Raw genomic sequence first — 27,466 nt, 5'->3', positions numbered from 1 at the left:
GCGAGGGTACGGTACATGCATCTTTTGACAAATATTGTGCTAATGAATTTGCTACAAATCCGCCAAAATTAGTACGCTAAAATTACTACCCGTCTATAATAGTAACCTTAAGGTAATTATTACAGTGACCATAACTAATGTTATTCGGGCCCTGCATTTTGATTTAAATGCTGAAAATGCACTAAACTTGTATAGTAATTGGTGATCGGACCTCCTCTGAAACGAAAAAACATTGTCACATTAATACCGATTAGTTATTACCATGCAAAAGTAAATTTGTGTGCAGCTACTCACCAGAGCCATGTTGGGGTTGTAGGTGTGAGGGTAGTCAGCCTCTTCTACTCGAGCACACCGCTCTGAGCACTGTGTATGTGTGTGGGGGAGGGGGAAACATAATGATAGCATGCCTATATATAATTGCACACAAGAGTAATGGTACATGTAGTATAGGCCTTACACACACAAACAGTTTCTATTGTTTTTATACACATTTTACAAAAATTGGATACGAGGGCTACACACACAACTTAATGTTCTATCAGAGGAAGTGTTGGACATGCTTGCATCATCATGACGCGGTCAATTATGTAATAATTATAGACCATAATTATTATAGAATTCCTGTGGGGTCAAAGGTGAACATTATTATTGCTCCTATTTGCAGGTATAACAACCTTCTGATGCAAACAATCATACTTTTCTTTATACCTAGCTACTTTACCCATGTATATTGTTGTTTTCAAGCGCTGGCAGGCCTCAGACTCGGACAAAAAATACTTAATGAGTGAGCGTAATTTCGACAAACACCTGGGTAGGCCTAATTTTGAGACAAAACTACTGTTTTCGAAAGCCCATCCACACTACCTGCTTTTGTAGTATGGAATTAGGGTAGGTCGGTAGAATATGCTATAATTATACTATTAGTATCGTGTGCTATATATACGTCATACCGAAGTACAATTATTTTCTCATCAAATCAAAAGTCTACAGTATTTATACATGTAGCCACTCACCGCTGTGATCCAGTGTGGGGACACAATGAAACAGTCTTGTTCTTTAGCCATCTTCACCTCACGATCCCTCAGTGCCTCTGTAGCCTTACCCTGCACGCATGCACGCGTACATGCATAAGTGAACAGAAATGAGTTTATTGATGCACACACTAAATCACTATGCAGCTGAATCCTTCAACGAATCAATACGACTGATGAAAATGCATATTATAGAAATCCTACAAATTATACCCAATATAAGTGTGTAGTCATTGGGGTTTCTCAACAACACGGTAAAAGAACACATTAAAGGTACAATTTTTATGGCTGCTACCTGATAGACGTAGTGAGTACACTTGTGGTCCAGTCTCTTCTTGAACTCAGCTCCCATCTCCAAGGCCAGAGATTTCAGTTGGGCTGAGTATAGCAAGGGCAATGTGTTGACGTGCATTCATGTTACAATGTACAATTTCAGAATTCAGTTATATACAGTGCTTCCCCCATCAGTGTAAAGTTCAAACAGGGTGGCTATACTATGGCCAGGAGGGGGGGGGGGGCAGTATAGATGTACAGTAACTACTTGACAATATTTGGCACAGAGCTTCTTATTGTCCTAAAAACAGAGGAGGTTTGACACGAAAGCCAAAACGTTAATAACGACATCTTATTATTAGCGAAATGAACCCTCAACCTAACTTTGATTCTTTTCTAGACAGTATTCGCTCTACAGTATATCTTCTAAAGGTCAGAGGTCACCCTTTTTAGAAACGGTACGATTTTTCTGGAGGGGCACAGTAGCTACTAATTTGTAGCAGTACTAACATAAAGAGGCTATTTTATTTAAATAAAGCCCCGTTTACACCAGGCCGGGTTGGAATCCGGATTAAACCTAACCGCGTTCGTGTAAACGGCCTTATCCGGGTTCTAATCCGGATTAGCCAACCCACTTCTGGAGGTGGTGTAGATTGTGCCAGAAGCGGTTTAGCTAAGAGTATATAAACACATGCAGAGCGCTAATTCTGAGGTGTTGTACATGTTTGTGAGTGTTTGTGTAAACGCATATATGTACATTCGGGCAGATTTCTTTTGAAATAGGAACGAAATGGATAGTGCGAACAGCTTTCTTCAACAAGTTTCCAGCCATTGCTTATACACTGCTCAGGTGCTACTAATGTGCACAGCGATGCTTTGACTCACCCTCCTGAGTTCCCAGCTTCTTACTCAGTGCTATTACCACACCACTGAGAATGGTCAACCTCCCTTTTACATCTTTCATAGGCTCTGCTCTCTCAACATCACATTCTTTTGATGTGGACAGACTAGCTTGAACGTTGTTGGATAGGGAAGTGGGTGGGGCTGCCGAGGACAAGGGGAGGGTGGGAACAGAGAGAGGCGGGGCAACCTCCTGGAGACTGACAAGGTGGGAGTCAATGGCAACAATAATCCGAGCCTTGGCACAGGCAAATAACCAGCTGTAAATTGTAAGAACACATCTTAAGGTTGTTTCCTGCTTGGAAGTCTAAGAGATATCGATGCAACACAGCTTATATACATGTACATGCATCGTATACAAGGGGACACTTTTAGTAACTTACGATGCACGTACAACATTAGTGATTGGTACAGTCTACAAACGAATGGTACTACTAGTACCCCACCTGTCTGTCACAGCAGGTACCCCCCACTTGACTGAGAACGAGTATTTGTCCCCTGAGGGGTGCTTCATTATAAGGTGGGTAGTCGCCAGGAGACCATGGGCTGGGTACCGAGCAAAATGGTCCTGTACACTGCAATTATACACATAACATAAATCATACAGAAGACCAAAAATGTTTGAATCTTGTATTTGCCCCAACATTATAAACATGTACATGTATACAACACTTCAATGGGTATATATATACATATACTCATCTTAGTGTACACATTCACTCCATACCACCCACTCCCCGGAACAGTTGCACACACTCACACTCCTCCCACCCCACACACACCACCCACTCCCCGGAACAGTTGCACACACTCACACTCCTCCCACCCCACACACACATACCACTCACACGGCTCCCAGGCTCTTGCTGAGTCGGATTAGATGCTCTCTCTCTATGTCAGAGAACTGACTGAAGGCAAGGACACAGCCAGAGAGGGTGGTTGTGGAGATGGGTGTGGCCATTGGCATGAACAGGAAGTGGGAGGAGGGTTCAAGTAGAGTGCCGGCATCAATAGAGTGTAGCTGCAAGGGGGAAAAGTAGGCAATTCTCAACTACATTGTACAATCTGTGAGTGAATAGAACATGGACCCATCCAGTCTGCTCCCCACACACTACATTCCTCACACACTCACCACCCAGATCATAGTGACGTGAGTAGCTTCACTCTGTTGCATAGCACTCTCTTCGAAAAACTCAATAGGTAGGATATAAAATGAGCCGTTAGGAGGAGACACCACCTTGCCTGCAAATAAATGTACTGTATAGCAGGTGCTGATGTCTCAGTGGAAAGCTACATGTAGAATCATGCAGCTAATACTTTTTGTTTAATAGCATGCAGGAAATGTGCAAGTGGGACATGATCGACTCTGAGTGTTGCTAAAAAGGTTGCCAAAAGTTCAAAGTCTATAATGAATGGATACTACATTAGTATACAGTACAGCTTTGCAGCTCTTTTATAGCTAGCGTTCTATAGATGTAATTTTCCTACACATACACACAAACACAACCGTATACCTCGCTGCGCATGCGCACACCAAGACATAGTAAAATTGAAATGCTATAAAGGGTACACTGCTAATTTAAAAGCAGTACATTATTTGCACTATCAACTACCGGTAGTAGGGCACTGTTATATACAATGCTACGTGCACTGGGGGTATACCTCCTTGTTCTGTGATAACTCGGACAGACATCTTGCGATCCTCTGCTGGAATTCTTCTGCTCACTGATAGAGAATACCCACTCAGCACTCCGCTTCCTGTGGGTGGAGCTTCGGTAAGGGAATCCCTCATTTTGTACTGATTCATTAAATCCTCCTCATCTAGCAGCTCATTGTCATCATAACCTTGGTAACACGGCCGTTTAGCAGCATCAATACCATCATTCTTATCATCGGGTAGCTTCCTGTAATAGAAGAAAGTTAACATCCCCTTATTAGGCACATGAATCACACGTCAAGGCATACCTAAATCAAAATGTCCCGATGTACTGTTACTAGTAATATCCCATGCATAATTATACAGGGCATGCAGGTTCTTACACAATGAGCATCAAAGCAAACAACCTCTGCCACTCTTAGGTTGTCCTCTCAATAAATGAAAGCATGCACCGCCGGTAAAAACTACTAGATCTTGCTAAAAACAAGCCTTAAAAAGTGGGAAATGATCAACCATGATCGTTGCTAAAAAGGATGCCAAAATTTAATGGATGCATGAAACAGCCAAGTGCACTACCAATAGCTATATAGCGTTCTAGTGCAGAGTTAAATAGTAGCAGCACTCCATGGACAAGTTTTCTACGCACTATTCTGAAAAGGTTACAAAGACATTCCAAGTAAACAAAACCTATAGCTATATAACTCGAGAACGAAGCAATGTTTTGCAAATCCACAAATTGCAATCCAAGAAAACGTGACTAGAAGCCTATAGAAACTCTTACTTGTACTTCACTGTGGCAGTCTACACAAACAAACAGGCACACACCGTATATACCTCGCTACGCATGCGCAACTGAGGCATAACAATTGTTTGTTTAGCCTCACCTCTTCTTCCCGGCAGTCATGCTCTCACCCGAGTGGAGACAGAGGTAGTCTTCCTCATTCACCCTCTCCCCTATACTGCAACAGTCCAATAGCCACTGGGCACTCACCACACGTGGACTGAAGGGGGGTGGGACGAAATACAGTCATACTTCTACAAATTATACAACAGGTGACATACAGTCTTTCAATGTAACAATTGAACTTCCTGTGCTAGAGGTTTTTCTGACCATTGAAGGGACAGATATAATTATACACATGCACTAGTGTGTCCACGCAAACCTGCTGTTGAGGTGTTGTATTGTGGTAACAACGGATTGCTCCCTGTCCCCCATCACCACATGAGAGATCTCCTCACTCAGCCGATCCAGTCTGACTCCGCCCCCAAGATTAACGATTTTGTACACTACCATCAACTCCTCTTCACTGAAACCAGTCAGAAAGATCTGAGGAGAGGGGGTAAGCTGATTGCACCTGAAGTTTACACAACTGTTGTAGGCAAGCATTAATGTACAGTATTACCACTAAGGAACATTAGAGGCAGTATGGTATCAATGGTGCACAAAGGACCAAACTAGACGCATGCATTGGGCAGAAAGAGTCATATGCATATACATAACCTACTGAATGATCTCTGACAATAATATGGGCTGCCTACCTTACAGCCATCAAGAAATTCATCATCAGCCACAGTTGGTAGTTTAAAGCTCTCCAGGCTCTTCCTCCAGCCGTTTTCTGCCTTCTCTGGTTCCTTCTCGGCACCTCCACTACCGTCCACATCATACTCTACCTCAGGCATACAATAGCCACAGTCCACGCTGTCATAGAACCACTGAGACGTGACACAGTGCATCTTCCACTGACGAGCGTATCTGTACTTGGTACCTGAAGGGGTAATAAACCTTGAACATAGAGACAAAGTTTAGACTATAGTGTATGGGTAAGGTGCAGAAGTCTCTACTAAAAAAAACTCTGTTAACGTTAAAATTGCGTTAAATAGCATGCTTTTTTTCTGACATATTTTACAAGAGTTTGAAAGTCAAGTACTATCCACAACAAGAAGTTCCATCACTGGTTTGGTGAGTTCGAACACGGTTATATTTTGTGAAGTGACTTTGTGGTGCAATGGTAGCGTGTCTGACTCCAGATCAGAAGGTTGCGTGTTCGAATCACGTCGAAGTCACCAATTTTTACCACCCACCATCATGTATACGTATGGTTCAGCTAAAAGGATTCCGAGTATAATTAATTATATGCACCCTTTTACATGCATGCTTATTAACATGTCAGCTCGATGATATAGAGACAATGTCTACGATTATAAACTAATATTGTATGTACATAAGATATAGTGTTTAGTGCATAATTATAATAATATATACTCACCATTTCAACAGCTTTGAACACACAAATACACAGTAAAAACACATTCGTTACAGTAACATAAAACAAAACATTATGTTAAATGAAACGTATCTTTTGAAATTTCATATAAAATGACATAAATTTCTGCCATTTTAACACTAAAATACGATGATGCATGTAAGTGTTTTTGCTGTGTAACAGTGAGATAGCTCATCGTATAGTAGTCTGTTGGTTTATTAGTCTGTCTGTCTGTGTGTGTTCGGCGTGTAGTGTAGGCAGCCGCGTGTTATAGTAGTCCGTTGGTTTATTAGTCTGTCTGTCTGTGTGTGTTCGGCGTGTAGTGTAGGCAGCCGCGTGTTATAGTAGTCTGTTGGTTTATTAGTCTGTCTGTGTGTGTGTGTTCAGCGTGTAGGCAGCCGCGTGTAGGCAGCCGTGTGTTATCAGAGGAGGTCGGACATCACTTGAACTTTCACTAATTATGACCTTTTAATGACATTCCAGGCCAAATTGCTTTTCGTTTTTGCTGACTCAGCAGTAACGTCTACTGTACTTCTGCTAGTCTTATATTTCAGCTGCCCTCTAAACGTTGGGCGGCCTAATCACGAGTCCATGTCATAGAGGGCGACTGATTTATGAGACAATGTTTCTGCACGGTTTCTGTCGCTGAATCTGTTGACAACTTGTTGTGTTGGTGTCTGTGATGGTTACTGGACCTAACCCTATCAGCATATAATAGCCATACAAGCTAAATCCAGTCGTATTCTACTGCTGAGTCAGCAAAAACGAAAAGTAATTTGGCCTGGAATGTCATTAAAAGGTCATAATTAGTGAAAGTTCAAGTGATGTCCGACTTCCTCTGGTGTGTTATACTAGTCTGTTGGTTTATTAGTCTGTCTGTCTGTGTGTGTTCACTCACCTGGATGCCAAAAGTGTGTGCGTTTGTAGTATAAATTACCTCAATACCACAAGTTATTAGGCAGAGTGTCAAATGAGAAACTATAGAGCACTAAAGTGCAAGCCCTGGCTGGTGACATGCATAAAGAAACCAGACGATCCAGTGCATGTAGTATGTATGTCTAGCACAGCAACTCAGGAGCAATAAAATCAGAGTGGACTCATGAGGCATGCTGAGAATAGAGTTTTAGTGGTAGGCCTGTACATGAGACCATGAGACATGTACTGTGGATTAGGATCACAGCAAAGAAGCCTAGAGTCTCAGAGAAGCCTTGGCGCTAGGATCCACTCGAAGCAGTCACAATTCTAGCTTTCTACTTTAGTTACCCTTTTCCATAATTAGGGTACGGGATCACTTCAGCTGCAAATACGGAATCTGTTTCGAATAAAGGCCGCGTGTAGTTAGCTAGCTGCCAACATGCAAGTTCGTTTTTGCTCGCTTTTATTCGACAATGAGGCTTTAACATCAAAATCTGCTACTATTACTTGTTGTATGAAGGCTATCCATCCAGGTAAGCAGACTCACTCATTATACAAACAAACCAACAGACTACTATACCCGTGGCCGCCCACGCGCGCCTCGGGTAAAATATCCTCTAGTTTTTATTAATCATTTCAATGTGCTGAATGCAACAACAAATGTACATACAAATCTTAGACAATAGTGGAAATAACGTGACTTTCGTGACTTTTATGGGGAGCATCTTAGGAAAAAACCCAGCTGAGTATTGAAGATACTATAATTATAAACTATGACCCACATGCATGCACTTACTGGACTTGTTCCCCACTAGGAGGTGAGTGCAAACGTCCTTTGTTAACTCTCCGGAATATTTCCCTCCGTTCTCCGAGCACGTATTCTTGACCTTTGACCTTGCTTTTTCGTCGAGTCCTGTAACAGTGATAGTAATTCCGGTGAATGGTGGTGCCTGATGAGGTGGGAAGGTGGTTGGGTCGGTGGCGTAGATCACTTGTTTAAGGCCATCACCCCAACAGGACTCCACCCAGGATGGTAGTAACACTGGGAGCCGGAGTTTTCGAGCCACCTGGGAGATAAGAGTACATGTTAAATGAAAAAGTATTTATGAGCTCAAAAATCCTTCGCATTTGATTCTTGTACATATAAAATTATGTAGAATGAATATTTAATCATCGCACACACAGTGGAACTATAAGAACACTTAATATACCTAAATATATATATATTGCTTTGATCTGCCCCCTAAATGTTATTTCCTACAAAATATATTAAACCTCGGAAAAAGGACAACCTAGCTCTCTACAATGTGACGAGTTGATATCTCCCTACAAACTGTGGAGATGCAGTTCATGTAAGCTTACATGGTACTTGGTGCTGCCAACATGTCCGGCTATCAGGTGGGTTACCTAATGCAAAGAAGATTAATGTACATGTATAATAGCCTGCATGAACAGCAACCACATTATATTTACCAAGTTTTAATCTCAAAAGAAATACTGAGTTAACAACAAACTAAGAAAATATCATTCTGTAAACATTTTGGATCCTACAAAGTTTTGTGAGTATATAATAAATAGAGCTAGCTAATTAATGTCAATTTTTCTCAGTTTTAGACTCGTTGCTGGCTGACGGTTCACTTGAGCCGATAATTTTCTTTGTGACGTACCCCAGGCCAGCTCCCAATGCAGTACCAACAGCTGCTCCAGCCGGAACCGTAAAAAAGGCGAGTGGGCCACCAAGAAGACCGATAAACCCAAGCCCAGCCCCAACCACACCCCCCACACCACTACCGATACCAGCTGCTCCTTTGGTGCCTATGCCACCTTCAGTAGGCTGATCGTTAGGAGCTGCAGACCCAACTGGTATTGAACAGTTTTCAATCGTTTCGGAAATTATAACAAAACCATTCTCCACATCAACAACAATCGGTTGCATTTCAGCATCTTCTTTGAAGTTACTGTCGACCACCTCACTTTTCATCTTGAACCGGTCTAGGCTTAAATTGAGGAGAGCTCCTTTGGCTTCTGGTGAGGGAATGGCGTCCAGACATTCAAAGTAAAAGTCAGAGAGCCAGTAATCACGACCAGGAAGCTTTCTATCATCATAGTGACCAGCAGGAACAATTTTCATCTTTGTAACAATGTCTTTATCAAGTTTGATATCGTCTTCAAGGATAGAACGAATTTTTGACCTGAATTCATTGATGTATTGCGTGAATTCTTGTTGTTTGTCGGATGGTGCCAAATATTTCCATTTGGGTTTGAAGGCTTCTACCGTATTTGCCATAGTAAGGACAATAACGGTATTTTTCCAAAATTCCATTCCAAAGGCTTCAGTGAACTTCTTCATGACCAAGAAATCACCATTATCAGCATTATTTGGTCCAGAAACAAATCGTGTTTGGCTGCAACTTATACAAAATAATTTGAGGTGTATGGGAGGACATTTGTCTTCAATTTCCCTCAAATAATCGTCTTGCTTGTCCGTGCCATCCAGTAAACCAGGAGTGTCCCACACAGTAACAGTAATTTTATCCTTGATCGTTTTGTACTCATCCACTCGAGTGGTGCAGTGAGTTAAACTGTCACCTTCCTTAGCAGCCTCTTTTTCCATAAGTTTGACTCCCATTAATCCGTTTATTAGAGTTGATTTTCCACCGCCAGTTTTACCACAAATAAGGATATCTATGGACTTGCCACTGCGTAAAATGGCAGCCACTTTTGTAGAGCTTAGGTGACTCTTGACTTCGGAAGAAAGCCTTGAAAGGTCCAAATCGCTTCCTTTATCTTCCATTATTCGAAAACCATCTTCATTGTTCTCGGTATCCATTTTTGTTAAAGAGATCAAAATGTAAAAATAGGCCTACAAGTCTAAATTTGGATTACAAGAGTATTCATTATATCAGATGATCTAGTGTCCTAGAAACAGAATTAGTAAAGTAAACAGTCCCATAATACTGTACCTACACAGTAAATGCATACAGTAAATTACTGTAGATCTACTGATAGGAGAAAAATAGTGTCCACAACTTCAAAGAGTTGAGTATGGCTACTTCTGAAGGTCATATCAAGGAGACCCGTGAGATCCATATCTTAGTGACCGGTAAAGCAGGCAGTGGGAAGTCATCACTCGTGAACGGGATACTTGGCTTGAAGATCAAGGATGAAGGAATAGATACTATCTATGGTGAAGGAGAAGCAAAAGAAAATGACAGCAACACTCAGCTAAAGACATGCACCACTGGTAGGGCCCATTACAGTAGTAGCCTAGCTATACAGTAAAACTAAAGCTTGCAAACAAGTTTTTTGAGCTAAACATGAAAAGCTGGGGCTAATCTGAAAGCAAACAGACTACTGTCACTATAGCACCGATCCAATAGTACAACCAGAAGCGGTTCACGTGATGTTTAAGTCTATGTAGTGGCTCTGGTACCACCCATTTCGGTTCTAAAACTCCCGGGAAACTTATACATATGTCAAAGACTGCACGTATTGAAGTCACATATCATTTTTCACAGTGCATAATAATTATGACCCCTGATGGTGAGTATCATTTGGAAATGAAAAGTATACTATAGGGGTGTACTGTAGCAATAATTTCTCACGCTGTGTTACAAGTGTACTACATAATTATTATTATAGCTAAGCAAATAAATGAAAGCACCGCAGGTGCTGATGCCTCGGTGGAGATGCCAAAGCTACATAACATAAAGCTACGAACTTATACACCGTCATGATGAACATTTTTGCAATTTGTTGCATGCAAACTCAAAGAGTGGGTAATGATCGACCCATGATTGTTGTTAAAAACAAAAGTTTGAGTCTAAAACTAATGGCTGCATCAGCAGAGCCTTAATTGCAGCTCTCTTCTCACTCTTGCAGCTACCAATAGCTAGCGTTCTAGTGCAGAGAGCTAACTACTAAGTAGAGTAGCAACACTCGGTAAACAAGTTTGGCTATGTGCTCTTCTGAAAAGGCTGCAATGGCATTCCAAGTAAGCAAAAGTAAACATAACTCGAGAACGAAGCATTATTTTGCAAATCCACGAATTAAGATCCAAGAAAACATAACTAGAAGCCTATTGCACTTTATTGATCCTTGAGCAGCTGCAGCAGTCTACACACAGACACACACACACACACACTCTACCGTATACCTCGCTTGTGCATGTGCACCGAGGCATAATAAACATCCAATCTCTGAAATTTATTTTTATCATGCAGAGGTCAAGCAGTACCAGTGCAGGAAAGATGATGTGTTAGCCACAGTTTGGGACACCCCGGGACTATACGATGGGACTCAGAACCAAGAGGCCTATGTCCAAGAAATGGTTGACAAGTGCTCACAAAACATTGATTTGATGATATACTGTATCAACTCAAGTGTAACACGGTTCGTGCCGGGCACTGAAAATCCAGAGGCTTCCGTCATTCGCACTTTAACCGAAGCTTTTAGTGAGGAGATTTGGAAGAAGACTGTCATTGTTCTTACATTTGCGAATACGATTGAAAATTTTCACGTTAGCTGGTCAAGACTTCGCCCAAGCGAGAAAGTTGAAAAATTTGTTGCAGAAATTCTTAAGTTTGATAAAAAGGTACGAAATCTAATAATAACAGAGGCGAAAGTTTCAGAAGATGTAGCACATGCTATAAAAATTTTACCAGCCGGTTACTATGACGTTCGCAGCCTACCTGATCGCGAATATTGGTTCACAGAATTGTGGTTCGGTTGCTTGGACACTATTTCAACACCTGAAACTAAAAACGCTTTCTACTCGATGAATGCCGAACGAATACAGAATCGTCAAGATACAAGAGACAAAGATTTTCAACAAGATATCGAGCTTCAACCGATCGTAGTACATGACCACACGAAAAAAGAAATATTAATGAGGATAACAAAATTCAGTGCAGCTGGAGTTGCTGTAGGAGGTTGCGTGGGCGTTGTTAGCTCAGGGATTGGAGCAGTGCCTCTAGCCGTGGGAGCTCTCGTTGGGGGTGCGATTTTGGGTGGAGTGGGATATTTCACTAGCAGAAAGAAGGACTCAAAGTAGTTGATTACAATTAGTTGTGTACAAGTCCATTGATTTACACTCACAAAACAATTAGTACTTTCCATGGTATGGATCATCATACATACGTATATACGGGTCATCATATACATGTACATACGTACCTATAATTATACCGTATAGCAAATAATGTTCATGGGAGTTGAACAGCGGTGATTTCGTGAGTAAAAAATGTCATTAGGTGCACTGCATTGCATGCGTTTCAGTAAACCACGCCTACATTTTCGTGGGTAAATTTTCGTCGAGGTCAGCTTGCCCAGGAAAATAACGAATTTTTATCACACGAAAATTACCCGCTATACAGCAATACATTATTCACCAACACGTACAGTGTACGGCGTCAAAAACCCATAGACACTCAGGCATACAGTATAGTAATCAATACGACTGTATCGTATATACATGTATGCATAATATAATTATATGTTCTATATTTGCAGTACTGAGTATTATACTCTGATACCAGCTGAATTTTGTCATTGGAATGCACATGAATTATATTGTCTCCAAAATTACAATGCATGAATGTACGTACGTACACGTAAGATGTCGGTTGATTTGGAGAGATTACTATCAAATTGCATGTATAGACCATCTTCCATAATCATAGGAGCTACGTGTATATACATGTATTATAGAGTTCTCCAGAGACCTGCCACAAGAAAAAAAGTTTCTTGCGTCCTCATTTGCATTGTAACACATAATAGCAGATATCAAGAAGCTATGTACGTGTATGGCTGACTAAAATTAACTGAACACCTATAGCTATATAGCAGTTACACAGTCATGCTGTTTACTAACTACATAACTGGTACTGAACGTAATCGCTGTGCTATGTACTGTACAATATGCGTACTTAGATTAACATAAATGTGAATGTTAAAGGTCCGCTATAGGAATGAAAGCATATAGGAGAATAATTATATGCATATATGGTTACGTAATTAAACTATAAACTTCATATAGACCCCCAAAATTGGCTGAACATCATGCCATGACATAATTATTTGTATAGGGTGTGGGAATTAAGAACTTGACATTAAAGCTAACAGGCCATTCGCAGTGCAGAGCACTTCACCGTAGTTAATGAAGGTCACTAATCATTGGTTTTCTCCTACCTTCTCTACTTCTAGCTGAGTTTTTAGTGCCTGTAAGCTTAAAATGTCAGTTGGGTATTTATAATTTTATTTTGCCAATTTCACTCAAAACCCTACTTGAAAGATCAGTTTTGTGTTGACCTCAAGAACAAGCTGCTCCACTGTGTATCTTGCTTCTGAGCAAAATTGGCGAAAATAAATTATAACCCAACTACGTTTTAAGCCTATACAGCACTAAAAACTCGGCTAAAAGTAGTGACCTTAATTAACTAAGATCAAGTGCTTCGCACCTCCTCAGCCATTCATGGGTTGAAATTATTCACAACCCATTAAATACCGTATAGCGCGAAATTTTCGGGGGGCTTAATTTTCGCGGATTTCGTGGGTTAGAATTGTACACGAAAATTAAGTCTACGAAAATTGTTCTTTAATTAGAATTACCTGCTATCATGCAAATATTTAAAGGCGTGGCTTCCGGTAAGCAGTCATTCCGCGAACATTGTGCAACGAAATGGCTTTTAGAGGCCAATCCACGAAATATAAGTGCCTCGAAAATTTCGCGCTATACGGTAGTAGCTACAACTTACTCTCTTTGTGAAGTCCCCTTCTACCTTTCCACCCATCAATCGCACGAGCTGTGTCAGTTTCTCCTGCGCAGGAAAAACATGTGCATTCGAAATTTAAAATTACACAGCATAAGTGAAAACTTGCATACAACAACTTGGGACGGGGGACGGGGATCAATATCACAAAACACAACTTTCTACTCCATAGCATGAATTAAAACAACTGATGAATCGTTTAGCATTAAATACCCCACCCTGAAAAACAATGGTAATTATCTGCAATACTTCCATAGCCTGATTTTACAGATCAGACCATGTCCATATTTGAGTGGACAATCCTGACATGTTAATTCATTGAAACAATAGGTGATGACTGTAGAGTGACTTGCTACCAGCACAACTCGAGTGAGAATGGAGCTACCTGGACGAAGTGGAACCATCAACGAGTACGAGAACAACAGTTTGCAATCTGCAGATGGCAATGCCGAGCAGATGGAGACGAGTTTGGAGTACAATACGGTGTACGAAGTGACTAGTATGACAGATGCAAAAGACAACCAGGAAAGCAATGAAATGATGGCTAACCCTGCGTATGAGACCAGACGATACAACCGTCTTTTCAGTTGGGCACGAAAAAAGCAGCAGGTGCAGTCGAACAACGATCAAGTATACAAAGGTAAACCAAGCAATCTTCTACCAATGGTATTGCTACTTCTACTGTGCATAGTAGCATGTAGCTTGTCTGTAACAGCGCTGGTAGTGACAAAGATAGAAGTAGCAGGCCTAAAAGGAGAGATAAAAATACTCCAGGAAGAAGCACAAAACGTTACGACTACATTTCAGAGCTTGGAGGCAGTAGATCTAAAAGATCCTAAAATACAGCAGCTTGAGGATAATGTGACTCGGCTTTCTGCAAACCAACAGGAGTTACAGCAAGAGCAAATAGTTTTACTTTCCTCATTGGATAATTTGACAGCACAAGTAAACAGCATGATGAACTCATCTACTAGACAAAGTACTTCCATTAGCCTCTACCAGGCGTGCTACGATGATACGACTATGTGCACAGCAAATGGAAACAATTACTGGAGTCAATGTTTCACAAATTCTCAGCCTATTACAAGAGATGTAAGTTATAATATCATGCATATAAGTGTGCATGCATGTTCCTAACGTTCATGAGGATTCGTTATAAGAACAGAGCTACGTTCAATAGATATTATTACACACTGTAGACTACTTTTTTAACAGCTTAGTGGAGCTATAATTATGTAAGAAGTACATTGTGCAGTGTTATGGATCGTTTGGACATTGTTGACAGAGTTATAAAGTGCTCACGTTTCAATGACATCTATATTTATATGTGTACACCACACACTATTGACAGGGTTTTTTCACATTGAGCATGCACTGTGAGCAGAGTTGCAACAGAGATGACAGCTCCCTCCTCAAGTCTACCTACATACGACCTGACGGACAGGGCAACGTGCAATGTGCTTGTGAAGTGACCAATCCGATCAAGAACACCCCAGGACATGCTATACTGCCGAGTGGTCTAGTGTACACATGCAATTTAGTCATCACTAGATGCCCAACAGTAATTGAAGTCCTATAGAACGATCATGTGTGTCTGCAAAATTTACTATGTGCACCTCCTTTTCACAATGAACAAGTTTTCTGACAAGGAAATTAAGTAGGTAGAGATCACATGACAATGGCATATTGCTCAACGTACAATGTACATATTTGGGACAACATGGCTTTCTTTCAGAATTGGGTGAAAACGTGGGTTTTAAATATTAAGCAGGTAATCGACAAGGTGCAAGTAGAAAATTTACTTGTTGGAAGCGGGTAACAGGATATTTCAAGCGGGTGAAAATTAACCAGCTAACTCGCACTGAAATAAACCCGGGGGACTATTAGTCACAACAGGAGTGCTGGTCATGATTAGGAGATCTGCCTCCCACACATTTTAGACAATGCATGGCTTCGTTGTGTTGTGACCGCCGTCATACTATACGTATACTTATCATAGCAATCACAGCTAGAGTGCACGAATACACTTACGATGAAAATGCACATAACATCACACAAGTGTGTCTGTTGATGGTGTGTAAGCGTATGCATAATTATGCCTATAGTAGCGTAGCAGCACGAGGAATAAGGTAAAGCTGACTGTGTGTGTGTGTCTGTGTGTGTGTGTCTGTGTATTGCAGTGGAATTTTTAGGAGATTACTTCATAATTATACTGTATTAGTACAACCAGTAGGTTGTACATAGGATTGACAGTGCAGTAGTGTGTGTTTTCAATTATTGCACACATTTTGATTCGTGTTTAGACTGCTCTATTTCTGCAGGGAAAGGCCACAGCAAGAAATGGACTGGATAGATAGCTTAGTTAGCCTTTTAAATGTGCGATATTATAGTCTATGAATACTCTCATGCATTACTATTGATATTTGCACTATTTTCATATTTCACCGCGTTTCGTCTGACTGAGTTAGTAAGTAAGTAATATTCTTGGAAAGCATTTCCTCCTTGTACAGACATGTTCAGCCTCTAGTCAATTACAAACCGGACCATGGGCGTTTTTCTCAGAATTGCGTTTGCTTCCAAGAGGTAGCAGGTGACTTCTCATGCTTCACTTCTCTTGCCTACGCAATTCCGCCATCTTTAAATGACTGCCACAGCAACGCACATGGCAACTTATGAGATGGGCGTGGCTGTGACATCAAAACCTCCTTTCTTCAGCTCAACGTCTCAGCTCTACATTCTCTCACTTTAGGTATGCATGCTAGACGTATGCACTGACTGTAGGCCTCCATGCTTTTGCACTTGGAAGTACATCTACAGTATAAACATGGCTGCAATTATTTTTATCATATAGATAAATGATTGAATAAAATAATAATGTTTTATATTCCAGTCCTGTCTTCTCTTCTTGAACTTCTCTTGCTTCTTCATGTTCCTCTTAGGTATTTCACTTTCATTATTGAGGAGTATAATAATAATTATACTTCTGTCAAACGACCACTTACATAATTATTATCTTCAACAAGATTACAGGACGATGACAAATTAATCCGGCAACGTCATATTAATTTATTAATGTACTACTGTAATGAAAAAGAAAGGGAATCAAAACTAAAAAACATTTGCAATGTGAACGTTGCTAGGATTGCCAGGAAAGAAAAGCACGAAAAAGCGAAGAAACAAGAAATTTGGCGAGTGCATAACTCCAATCCGTTACAATGTCATGAACATGTACAGTCGAGTGACCTACTGTTGATAAGGAATTTTAGAATCAAAATACAGGTTGGGTAAAATGCACAGTCATTGCACTACAATAAGAATTCACCTTTGGACAGTGAAACAATGGTTTGAATAATTACTACTAACACTGACTTTCTATGATATAAAAGAACACAGTACACAGTACTCATTGTTGTAGAAGAAGTAGTTAGATCTATGCCTCTTGAAAGGGTCTTTATCTGCTGGTCATATAAACTTGGAATACTTCCACCCCGCACACATCCAACACTAGTGTGTTTGCTCAAACACTGTCAGATCAAAAACACAATCATAAACATCACTATAATTGCAATGTGAAAGGATTGGCCAAGAAAAAGTACCAAAACAAAAATAGCTTAAACAGTACATGTGAATGACGTTGGAGTTATGTACTCGCCGAATTTCTTGTTTCTTCGCTTTTTCGCGCTTTTCTTTCCTGGCAATCCTAGCAACGTTCACATCGCAAATGTTTTTTAGTTTTGATGAAACAAGTGTTTGCACTGTCAACAGAGAAAATCAAATGTGCTTGGTAGTCAGATACTTCTATCCATGCACTCCTGGTTACGATCATACCATGCACAGCAACACATCACATGCACCAGCACTATGTGAAAAGAGAAGCAGAAAAACAATAAACAGTCTACAATAAGCTATTGTAATACTGTTTGTACCATAACAAAGAACGTATATACTTAAAACACCTGTTCAGAATAAGTAATTAGCCATTATACAGCTTGCCTATCATAAGGTAAAGCAGCGCACATAACTATTATAGTACTATATGTATCAGACATTGAACTAGCCAGAAGAGATGGAGATAAGTGAGAAGGATATATACAGCTCAGTCAGATCAGAAGGACAACACAGCATGGTGTACAACAGTGGCTACATAACACACGTTGAACCTGACTACGAACAGACCACTAACAATGGAGATTCCAGCACTATGGGAGACTCATTTGAGCATGTAACAATAAACCCAGTTTATGAAGACGTAGGTAAGACAGATACAACAGAATATAATCATCTGTTTAGTTTATCTAGGACATCTAAACAAATCTACAGCCAACTAATGCTCAAGAAGCAGACAACAGGCTGCAAACTAAGTTGCTTAGCAGTGGTGGCTACTTTGGCTGTTGTCTTGTCCATAGCAGCGGTGTTGGGGATTATAACAGCACAAGCAAGCCTTCATAATGAGATAGGTCAGCAAGAAACTTTAGCAGAACAAGCAAAGAATTGTGCATGTACCACAGCTCTGGCTAATAGCACCCGCTCTCCACAAGATTTTGAAAATTTGGAGGACAGATTGAATACAACTATGGAAGAACTTGACGTACTCAAGAATATGGTGACTCAAATCTCATTGGCCTACCAACAGTTGCAGCAAGAGCACCTTTCCCTACAATCTTCAGTGGACACATTCCGACTAGATCAGATCACACTTCAGAGCGATGTCACCACCCTAAAAAATCAAATCAGCTCTCCTGTCAATCTCTATCAGAATTGCTATGAACAAACAGTTGAGTGTTACCTCTCTCCAACCATGGGCCGCTATTGGAGGCAGTGTTCAACTGGAGAGCTACCCATTAGCATAACTGTAAGTCTTACATGTACATGCATGCATGCATTGTTGTTAATCTTTATCTTACAGTAAGAACATTGTCATTAGTACAGATTGTTAGAAAGGTTTTCGCGAATAGCAGCCTTTTTACAGCATGCACATGCATGTGATATTAAATTCGTGGGTTATAAATGTTCGCGGTACGTGCTGAATCAGTGAAAAAACCGCAAACATTTTACACCCTCGAAATATACCCGCTATACGGTATAGTTGGGGCAAGCAAAGCGAGTCCCTACCTAGTCATCAACGCTGCAATTTTGTCTGTCTGTCTGTATATGTATATATGGACCAGCACGATATTTGCTTTTGAGATTCATGATCCTTTACCAACTTATACGTGAGATATTGGTTAGGCTCCGCATTAGATCTACTGTTGTGCTGTTTTAGAATTTGGCAAGGTTTGCAATAATATAATGGCTACACCTTGTAACAAGAGAACCCAAATACACAATTTTCCCACGCTCGCCCCAAACATGCTCTGCATTCTCCTAGTATAACTGTAGTGTAGTAATTATATGTTCAGTAAACGACTAATAAATTAGCTCTTATATATACTTAGGGGATTAAGCTCCATAGAATTTTGTATATACATGTATGCGGGAGACAAACTTTTCTATTCTCTGCATTAATCAATATACAGATACGTACATGCATATATGCACTGACATGTCCAGGTGACAGGTGTAGTTTCCACTAGTATTATATGTGTAAGGCTATATAATGGGATTATACGTAGGCAAATAAATTGATGACAGTTGTTGTTATTCACTTCTATACAGGGACAATACACACTGAGTATGCGATGTGAGCATCGATCAAGACGGTTTGGAATCTTTCAAGAGTCAGCATATCTGCGACCAAACGACTCGAACCAGAATGTTCGTTGTGTGTGCGATACAACCTACCCAAGAGAGGATGCAGATGGTCATTGGCTCATACCTGGCGACAGTGATGTGGACCTATTTTGCAAACTGACTATTATCAGATGTCCTATTGCATCCACTTTGTACAACTAGTTATGTATAACTACATGGTCACACATGGTGTCATGTGGGAGCAGCAGCGTTTGAATTCAAAATTTGGAGTTTTAATTAATTGTACTGTGATGATTCATGATAGTTGTAGTGATGATTTGTTTTTAGATGGTTGTACCGTGGTGATAGCCTCAGCCATATACCGTATAGCGGGTAATTTTCGGGGGACAAAATATTCGTGGTTCAGCAATATTGAGACATTTCGTGGGTAATATTTTCGTGGTTGCTTAGCTTGCACTGCAAGTAAAGGTAGGCAAGGTCGCTTCATTCGTGGGTAAAATATTCGTGGTCAGACCTCCAACCACGAAAACCACGAATATTTTGCCCCACGAAGATTACCCACTATACGGTATATAGATACGTATGCTTCAGCCTAGCCTGGGACCTCTTGCAGGATGACAAGTACAAGCAATAGTCCTCTACTATACTGTGAAAAATTGCCTGTGATCTGCTCTGGGCGTGCCTGTGACCCCATGCAGGACTCCCGTTCGTTTCAGGTTTAATGTACATGTAGCTTAATAGTACTTTTCTGATCTGCTGTCTGGTTTATCAATGTTATTGTGGAGCAAGGTTTATTATCACAAGACACAAGACCATGCTGAACGCCAAGTAGACAAGCATTTATACTGTGACCTATATCCTTGGATGAAACACAAATTTTAACAAATTTGTTTTCTAAAAAAAAAATAATGCTAACCGTAGCCTTGCGTGGACATCTCCACTACTTTACACACAAATGCATTATACCATTGTTGTATTCAATGTATTTCAAGCGCTGGTAGGCCTCCGATAGAAAATACTTTATAATAGTTTCTTAGTGAGTGGGCGTAATTTCGAGACAAAACTATTCACTCATCCCACCTTTCAATTAGGGTGGGCGTAATCTCGGTAGAATATACAGTAACTAAAAAGGTAACAATTGATTGTGTCTGTCATCATAAATCGGACGTGTGCATGCACCTGTTCAATAAAACAAGGCATGCAGAAGAACACAATAAGCTATTGTTGTCAAACTGGTTTATACAATAACAAAAGTAAATAAGAACACTCTTACTCTTGACAACAAAGCACACTGCTGTATTAAACACAGACAGTGTTATACATGCAGTAACAAAGTACACCTTTTTTGGCAACAATTAGCCATTACACGTGTACAGTTGCCTTCGGAAGATCAAGGAAAGAATTGTGCATATACCACAGCTCCTCCAGCTAATAGTACTCACACTTTACAAGATATTGAAATTTTGGAGAATAAATTGAATGTAACTCTGGAAGAGGTTGAAGTAGTCAAAAATATGGTGACTCAACTGTCATCGGCCCAACAACAGTTGCAGCAAGAGCACCTTTCCCTACAATCTTCAGTGGACATGTTGTCCGAAAGTGTTGAGTCATCGAGACACCTACAGCAGGTCCAAGGGTAACACAACTGGACAGTACAGTATCGCAGCTTTTGACTAGCTAGAACCAATTCCAACTAGATCAGACCACAATTTAGAGCGATGTCACCACCCTTACAAATCAAATCAGCTCTCCTGTCAACCTCTATCAGAATTGCTATGAAAAAACGGCTGAGTGTTACCTCTCTCCAACCACAGGCCGCTATTGGAGGCAGTGTTCAACTGAACAGTTTCCCATTAGCATTACTGTAAGTTTTACACAGGGTTTCATACAGGATTTTTTTAGCTGGGAGGGGGAAACGTTTAATTGAGGGGAATCTTCCCCTGGAAAATGTTTTGAGGAATGGTTATCTTAGGTGCAATTTGGTTTTTTGTGTGCTACAAACCATAAATTTTACTTGTCTAGTTCTACGTAACCTGTTCAGTAACAAATTAGCTCTTATAGACACTAGATAAGATCTACATGGAAGTACATGGGAAAAGCGCCTCAGAGGAGGTATACTATGAGACTTAGTATACCTGCAACTTATTTAGTATCCTGTTGTCAAGCAAAGTAAACTTGTTGTATTATAGTCAAGCTGAGGCAAGGTTTGCGCAATCTAGACACTGTTTTGACAGTGTCCATGTGATTTAGAAGCCGCTCGGGATACTAAATCAGTGCCTTGGGCTTCTAAATCCCATAGATATTTCCAAAACATTGAGATTTTCGATGTGCCTGCCGCCTCTCAGGAGTGTCTGTGTCTGTTTAAGCTCTGTGTTGCCAATTGCTGACATACACCAGTAGCTATATTATGTTGATTACTGAAGGACTGACCGAGTATTATCAATATTTATTGTTGATGAAAACAACAACCTTCTACTACTCGTAGCAACTAGCAAGTCAGATGCTGCAGGTGTTCCTGTGTGACCTCATGAGTCCCCATTTGAGCCAGGCGTGCCTGTGGCCTCAGGAGTCTCTGTAGCTGATCGATGTATAATAATTGCCAGCTTATTGCGCATGATCGAGTAAATTAGGTAAAGGATCATGAGTCCCAAAAGCAAATTATCGTGCTGGTACACGACATACACACATAATACAGACAGACAAAAATGCAACGTTGAAGAAAAGGTATATGTATATGGACTCGCTTTACTCGCCCCAATAATTTACTAAGCATTGTATTTTGGGGGATTTGAGCAGTAAGGTCATTTTGGATAGTTCCGTATAGATGACCTTGTATCATCTATGTATGTCACAGTGGAAAATACCTAAAGACAATGATCATCCTGTTACTACACTCAAACATTAAAACGGATATAAGAATACAATAAAGAATACAGCATTTTCTTAAATGGACATGTTCACTGTTTTCAGTGGCAGTTGCATATTACACAGAGTACTACATGTATTCTTCCTAACACTATAAAGCTTCACAGACGTATCAAGACTATCACAAATCGAATCAATTTCTACGACTAAGCCTGAACATGGAACCAAAAATCTCAGATTATCTGAAGCTAGATGAAGACGTGATTAGAAGGTCACCGCAACAGCATAGTTCTGTGCCAAGTGATCTGTACGAGTACGTCGACTCCATGGGAATTTTCCATTCAGTTAGTCAATCAACACAGCTCACAGCCAATCCAGCATACATGTATCATCAGCACAGAGGAGGAATAAATCCTCTTTACCAACAATCAGTGGCAGGTGCAGCAAAATACCGTCAACAGTACACAGAGATTGGAGAAAAACACAGTGGTGTACGATCTACGAATAAATTATTCTATGGCCTAGCTCTATTATCTATCTTATCTATCTTGGGTCTTGTGTTGTGCATAGCAGTAACCGTTGCAATGAGCATAAAGGTTGTACAGCTACAAGAGTTGCAGCAGAATCTATCATCCCTGATGACCAACATTACTGCTAACACTGACTATATATCACAGCTTAGGAACCAAGTTTAACAAGATCTGGCAATAGTGCAAGAAAATCTCACTGCCCTTACAAACAGAATATTTTTTTAGTTGCGACTTACAAGTATCTAAAGCACAAATTTGTAAGACTATGATCAACAGCACATAATTATACGTACATAACTATGAACATAAAATTATAGTCAAAATGAAATTGGATTGACTAACACACAATATGGGACGCATCAACACCATAGTATATACAATGTACATGTAGCAAGACTAAAATCGGAACTGAGTAACCAAAATAATAGTATAAGATGCATGTCATTGATACATGAATGTACAGGTTTACTACATGTATACCGTATAACAGGTAGTTTTAATTTGGTGAGCTATACTTGCATGGTGATTAGAATAATTGTTTTATTTGGCAATCTTGCTGTGCATGGGTTACTGATTACCTAAGATAGATTAAGGCATGCACACTTCATTGAACATTAGAGAATATTTATTCGGTGATCCCTACATAGACTCGCCAACTATTTTGTCAAATTTATTTCCTCGCTGCTATACGCGTAACAACAGTTGAATGTTAGGCTAGACCTGCATGCACGGAGCATACTACGCACATAAATATACAGCCAATCATCTAGCAAATTAGAACACATTGTTGTTAAAAATGACACAATGCATACAATCTGGCATTCTATGAGCGACACATACTATCACATGTCAGATTACAGGCCATAACATAACACAGCAGCTAGAATTGGTCTACTGCTCCCTAAAGATGGAGCCAACATCAGATTTTATAGCGATGAAAAGCAGTAGTACTGAAAGCTCAAGACTAGAGTCAAGCTTGATAAACAACCGTGCTTATCAGTCAAGTCACTCTTATGAAGACACGCCCATTGATATATTATCTACAACAGATGAACCGCTCGAAACTGAAGATTCGCCTACACATAGAAATCCTGGATCATTTCAAAACGTGGTATCGAATCCGGCCTATGACGAACACAGGAGATTCTTCAGATGGCCACTACCAAGTGGGTCTGATGAGTCATCCTACAATCACCTCAATTGGGGGCCCACAGAAACATACAGCAGACTACACTCCATGAAATCAATAGACTACAAACTGTTAAGCATAGCTATATTGTGTATCCTGGCTCTGCTAATATCACTTGCAACAGTCGTGTCACTAAACTTAGAGCTAGCAGCCGTGCGAGATGAGTTACAGCAGATACAAGAGTCAAACTGCACCACCCTTCAAAACGATCTAAACATACTGAAAAGTCTAATCAGCTCCCCAATTGATCTCTATCATGGCTGCTTCTCGGAGAGAAGAACGTGTGACCTGGGTCCAGCCAGTAACCATTATTGGAGACAGTGCTCGACAGAGGAATTACCGATGGACTCTCCTGTAAGTGAACCAGCTACAGGCATGATGAGTTACTTTATAAACTCAGCATTGTATTACTAACTTAGGGTACGTGCAGTTCACCTATAGGAAGTTAAACTAGTTCGGTCAACCATGCAGTATGGCACAAATAAGCTACCAGTACTAGAGGAACAATGGGTGAAATGCACAAATGCACAAAATAATACTATATTATTTACCAACTGTGCACTTGCACGTTCCAACTTCCTATTCATCTTAGAGTATACATAACAATACATGTACATCAATACAGTTATTATTTAACTGGATGTACTCATGCAGGGCCACTACACGCTGAGTACGCGCTGTGAGTACAGTTCTAACCGGTTCGGAATCTTTCTAGAGTCAGCCTATCTACGACCAGACGATTCACATCAAAGGGTTCGGTGTGTGTGTGAAGTAACTTATCCAGATGCGAATAGTACTCAACACTTCTTAATACCAAGCGATGCTACAGTATCTTGTCTACTCAGCATTGTACGGTGTCCCAGCAAACCAGCCTTGTACAACTTTACTGGTCTAAATTGAGTGTTTGGTTGTTTGTACGACTAGACGGCTAGCATAAGTATTGCCCCAACAAGTCCACATGTACATGTACATTTATAATTTCATGTATACTGTACCACACGATATTTGAAATGAGACAGTGAGAAACTGATGCCGTAAAGAATGCAGCTTAACAGTTGTACATAGAAGCGACCAGGTTCATATACAAGACTGGTTTAACGAGTATTTAACCCCTTGAGGCATATTTTGTTTTGGTGAAAAGTATTAGGGTGTTATGGAGGAGGAGCAAAAGTGTGAAACACTGTGCATTTCCTGTCAAGGACTTGCAGAGAGGTCAAAGTTCACAATGGCTGCTGCTTTTTGTGATTAATACATAGCTAGCGCTTTAGTGCAAGGCTAACTCATAAGTTAAATAGAAACTTTATGCTAACAGATGATGCTATAAAAGATTCTGAAGAGACTGCAACTAGCCATAACTCTAGAAACGTGGCTAGAAGCCTATAGAAGCCGTAAATATTCGTCGCATTACAACCGTTGAGCAGTTTAAGTTGGAATAGACAGACAACAACACACAGTCAGCTTTACCATATTCCTGTGCGGCTCCGAATAATTTTATAGCTAAACTACCATATCAGACAATAAAACTTAAAGCACATAATTATAATCATGCATAGAGTTCTGCTCACTAGCTGCAAGAGAATGGCCAAATTTGGGACTTACATGATTGTACATTACAGTGGGTTAAGGCTCTGCACTACTCAACACCATTACGCACTATAAGTGCATGCGTGTGCTTATAGCAGCTCTTAGCCAGGCAAAGTGCTACATCTACATCCTACATTGAAGCACACTGAGCTTATTAAAAGAAGAAATGATCAATCAGGGTACTAACATCCACCACTATAAAAGGGCAGTTGCATAGTTACTGTGTAGCTGCATGACGACAATGACTCACTCTGTTCTCTTTGTTCCCTGCCTGAGTGAAGCAAGCCACCACTCCATGCATGGCCAGAGAGAACACTGGTTGGGAACTAGCCGGGAATGGCTGAGGAGGGGAGGGGGGTTAACATACCGTAATAGAGAACGCGTTATTTATTAAATATGGGGTGGGTAGAAATAAAAGCACAATTTACTGTCTTCTATACACTATTTGAGAAACAATGTCCAAAGCAGGGCGAAAAGACTGCTTCTATTATTATAAGTACTACTGTAACCTACGTACAGTACACATCCTGTTTTAAGTTTTATAGTGTATACATTCATTGAAGGAGACTGTGTAGGAGTTTGGTAGTTATAGAAACAAGAAGTTACTATAGAGTTACTATCCACTGCTACTCACCCATCCATGTTCCAAGTGAGCCAGTACGACAGCAGGCCCGATTATCCTGTGGGGGGAATAGTGAGAATCTTTTTATGGTGTACTGTATCCTTCCATGGCAACGGTTCAACTAGTTTCCAATCATAAGGTGGGTCAAACAAATGATTCGACATACTAACGGTCAAATTACGATGTAACCAACTATACATGTACGGATTAACAAGAGACTCTCTAATATTGCCTACTGTTGCCTAGAGACAGAAATGAGCAATGGCTCACCTGCACTTGTTGAGCAGAGAGTTGTAGCGAGGTGTGTCGAACGATGCCAAGACGTAGATAAGGTTCTTGTCTGGTTCCACTTCTTCTCCCACCCACACCACCTCCACATCAGGCACACCACTCACAGCCTGGGGACATGATTAGATTATTAGATCGTTGACTGACAGTATTCATGACTCAGGATAGATTGACCAATTGCTGTTTCTTATTTACAAAGCTGTTCTTACATGACGCTTTGCAATCAGTATTATTATGAACTGTAAAGAAGTTCCTGACAATTTATGTTGGTGTTAGCTCATCCAACAGATACCCTTATTCAAGTATCTAAAACAAGCGATGCACTAACGCACAAACCTTAACCGCCTGCTGAAAGAGAGCATCACTTTCTCCTGACCTGCAGAATCTGAGGCAGCCTGCAAGTGAACAACAGATGTGAGTAAGACATTGCAATAACAACTATGCTTGCTTTAGATTTGGAGTGTGCTCATTCCTAGAATATAATAGCTCAGATATGGTTTAATTAAGCTACACTATCACCATGGATACTCGTGTCTCTTATCATACACCAGCTAGGACATATTTTAGCACCAATATACTTTCTCAGAGTATGTATGATACCTACCAGGCCAGGGAAGTATTATCAATAGGCACTAGATTTACTGACAGTCTAATAAATGTTTGAGTGCTTTTTTGTCAGCTGTAGCTAGCTAGCTAGCTCAGAAGTTTTGGATTGGATAGGAATTCCTCTGAACATGCACTAGATGACACTTACTGAGCATAGCTGAGACCTCTTAAAGCTTTAATTTCTGGTACTTTAATAGATGTGCTTGTCTCTTTTCTCGATCTCCTGTTGCTCAGTTCAGTTTAATTTTCAGTTGACCTCTGCCACGTGGGTGTAGATAATT

The 27,466-nt window shown here is 40.4% G+C and overlaps 5 protein-coding genes and 1 non-coding gene across 8 annotated transcripts in view; 4 read left to right on the top strand and 2 right to left on the bottom strand.

Annotated features, from left to right (window-relative positions):
* LOC135341092 (DNA topoisomerase 2-binding protein 1-A-like) overlaps positions 1 to 27,461 on the bottom strand; it is a 36,061-nt gene extending 8,600 nt beyond the window's left edge. For all 3 annotated transcript variants that reach the window (XM_064537567.1, XM_064537566.1, XM_064537565.1), the window contains exons 1-19: positions 27,334 to 27,461; positions 26,916 to 26,974; positions 26,562 to 26,689; positions 26,304 to 26,349; positions 25,920 to 26,009; positions 13,796 to 13,858; positions 8,403 to 8,447; positions 7,837 to 8,107; positions 5,401 to 5,627; positions 5,025 to 5,188; positions 4,746 to 4,862; positions 3,867 to 4,108; positions 3,337 to 3,446; positions 3,053 to 3,225; positions 2,651 to 2,779; positions 2,190 to 2,464; positions 1,327 to 1,409; positions 1,014 to 1,103; positions 295 to 363 (exon numbers count right to left, since the gene is read on the bottom strand). In XM_064537567.1, the coding sequence (XP_064393637.1) occupies positions 295 to 363; positions 1,014 to 1,103; positions 1,327 to 1,409; positions 2,190 to 2,464; positions 2,651 to 2,779; positions 3,053 to 3,225; positions 3,337 to 3,446; positions 3,867 to 4,108; positions 4,746 to 4,862; positions 5,025 to 5,188; positions 5,401 to 5,627; positions 7,837 to 8,107; positions 8,403 to 8,447; positions 13,796 to 13,858; positions 25,920 to 26,009; positions 26,304 to 26,349; positions 26,562 to 26,689; positions 26,916 to 26,974; positions 27,334 to 27,340 (2,388 nt within the window). In that variant the 5' untranslated portion in view covers positions 27,341 to 27,461. The remainder of the gene's footprint in view (positions 1 to 294; positions 364 to 1,013; positions 1,104 to 1,326; positions 1,410 to 2,189; positions 2,465 to 2,650; positions 2,780 to 3,052; positions 3,226 to 3,336; positions 3,447 to 3,866; positions 4,109 to 4,745; positions 4,863 to 5,024; positions 5,189 to 5,400; positions 5,628 to 7,836; positions 8,108 to 8,402; positions 8,448 to 13,795; positions 13,859 to 25,919; positions 26,010 to 26,303; positions 26,350 to 26,561; positions 26,690 to 26,915; positions 26,975 to 27,333) is intronic.
* Trnaw-cca (transfer RNA tryptophan (anticodon CCA)) lies at positions 5,854 to 5,925 on the top strand. Its single transcript has one exon. It is a non-coding gene; the product is annotated as a tRNA-Trp (tRNA).
* LOC135341093 (uncharacterized) lies at positions 8,500 to 9,942 on the bottom strand. The gene has a single exon (XM_064537568.1). It carries the CDS (start codon positions 9,868 to 9,870, stop codon positions 8,635 to 8,637), a length of 1,236 nt encoding a protein of 411 aa, XP_064393638.1. The 5' UTR covers positions 9,871 to 9,942; the 3' UTR covers positions 8,500 to 8,634.
* LOC135341096 (uncharacterized) lies at positions 9,969 to 12,182 on the top strand. The gene is made up of 2 exons (XM_064537570.1): positions 9,969 to 10,284; positions 11,264 to 12,182. Exons 1-2 carry the CDS (start codon positions 10,086 to 10,088, stop codon positions 12,091 to 12,093), a joined length of 1,029 nt encoding a protein of 342 aa, XP_064393640.1. The 5' UTR covers positions 9,969 to 10,085; the 3' UTR covers positions 12,094 to 12,182.
* On the top strand, positions 13,527 to 15,766 carry LOC135341098 (uncharacterized). Its single transcript, XM_064537572.1, has 2 exons — positions 13,527 to 14,902; positions 15,162 to 15,766. Exons 1-2 carry the CDS (start codon positions 14,186 to 14,188, stop codon positions 15,387 to 15,389), a joined length of 945 nt encoding a protein of 314 aa, XP_064393642.1. The 5' UTR covers positions 13,527 to 14,185; the 3' UTR covers positions 15,390 to 15,766.
* On the top strand, positions 17,753 to 19,804 carry LOC135341097 (uncharacterized). Its single transcript, XM_064537571.1, has 2 exons — positions 17,753 to 18,662; positions 19,466 to 19,804. The coding sequence occupies exons 1-2, from the start codon at positions 17,877 to 17,879 to the stop codon at positions 19,700 to 19,702; spliced, it is 1,023 nt and encodes a 340-aa protein (XP_064393641.1). The 5' UTR covers positions 17,753 to 17,876; the 3' UTR covers positions 19,703 to 19,804.
* Positions 27,462 to 27,466: the final 5 nt, after the last annotated feature.

This window comes from Halichondria panicea, chromosome 9, assembly GCF_963675165.1.
Source record: "Halichondria panicea chromosome 9, odHalPani1.1, whole genome shotgun sequence".
In the NCBI taxonomy this organism is placed as follows: Eukaryota; Metazoa; Porifera; class Demospongiae; order Suberitida; family Halichondriidae; genus Halichondria; species Halichondria panicea.
This window is presented reverse-complemented; position numbering and strand designations above follow the sequence as displayed.

Coding starts and splice junctions, on each gene's coding strand:
- LOC135341093 (XM_064537568.1), bottom strand. CDS start 9,870: ATGGATACCGAGAACAATGAAGATGGTTTTCGAATAATGGAAGATAAA.
- LOC135341096 (XM_064537570.1), top strand. CDS start 10,086: ATGGCTACTTCTGAAGGTCATATCAAGGAGACCCGTGAGATCCATATC. Junction 10,285..11,263: donor GCTAAAGACATGCACCACTG/GTAGGGCCCATT, acceptor TTTATCATGCAG/AGGTCAAGCAGTACCAGTGC.
- LOC135341098 (XM_064537572.1), top strand. CDS start 14,186: ATGGAGCTACCTGGACGAAGTGGAACCATCAACGAGTACGAGAACAAC. Junction 14,903..15,161: donor CTCAGCCTATTACAAGAGAT/GTAAGTTATAAT, acceptor CACTATTGACAG/GGTTTTTTCACATTGAGCAT.
- LOC135341097 (XM_064537571.1), top strand. CDS start 17,877: ATGGAGATAAGTGAGAAGGATATATACAGCTCAGTCAGATCAGAAGGA. Junction 18,663..19,465: donor AGCTACCCATTAGCATAACT/GTAAGTCTTACA, acceptor ACTTCTATACAG/GGACAATACACACTGAGTAT.